General features: G+C 31.0%; 1 protein-coding gene across 1 annotated transcript in view; it reads right to left on the bottom strand.

Moving 5' to 3' along the window:
* The window catches only part of LOC107642150 (myb-like protein I), a 2,517-nt gene extending 1,891 nt beyond the window's left edge, over window positions 1-626 (bottom strand). Inside the window, exon 1 of the mRNA XM_016345457.2 lies at window positions 162-626. Within this exon, the coding sequence (XP_016200943.1) occupies window positions 162-525 (364 nt within the window). The 5' untranslated portion in view covers window positions 526-626. The remainder of the gene's footprint in view (window positions 1-161) is intronic.

Here is a 716-nt window from a genome sequence, read left to right as displayed (position 1 = left end):
TTGGAAGTTGGAAGATAAAAAATATATTTTATCTAAAAATAAGAAAAACTGAAAATTAAAGAAAATCTAATTATTAGTATAGACATTATTATTATTATTTGAAGATTGTTTGAGATTGAAGATTGTAATTAAATTATGATGATTATTGATAATAAAAATACCCTTTTTCCTGTCTTGAGGGGGAACGATGAGACCATCTGAAAGGTAGCCAAAAGCAGAAGAATTATTGTTGTTGAGGGTGATGTTATCATCAATGGGTAATCTTGAAGATGAGAAGGAAGAAGTAGTAGTAGTAGTTGTTGAAGATGAAGAGGGCAATGAATCCATGCTAAAACTTTTCTTCATTGCAACACAACAAGATGAAGATGATATATCAAGTTGAACCCCAAAGAGCCTAAGCCCTACAAAACTATTATTATTATTATTATTATTTGTTCCTCCTCTCATCATCATCATCATAGGTGATGTTGTGCATGTTCTTGAATTGTGCCCTATGTTCCCACAATGTGAACACTTCCTCCCCATTGTTGTGTGTGATGATAATAATAATAATTAGAATGAAGAAGAGAAGAATGGAGAAAGCAGCAATAAGAGATGTGTTTTGGAGGTATATATCATGATCATGATCATGAGTGTGGGGTATATGAAATTGGACAGAATTTTTCGTTGCTTGGACATAGTTTATTCTTCCATATTTAATCTTTTTATTTATTTAT

Source organism: Arachis ipaensis, chromosome B05 (assembly GCF_000816755.2).
Source record: "Arachis ipaensis cultivar K30076 chromosome B05, Araip1.1, whole genome shotgun sequence".
NCBI lineage: Eukaryota > Viridiplantae > Streptophyta > Magnoliopsida > Fabales > Fabaceae > Arachis > Arachis ipaensis.
Note: the sequence above shows the minus strand (reverse complement) of the source record. Positions and strands in the feature narration are given on the sequence as shown.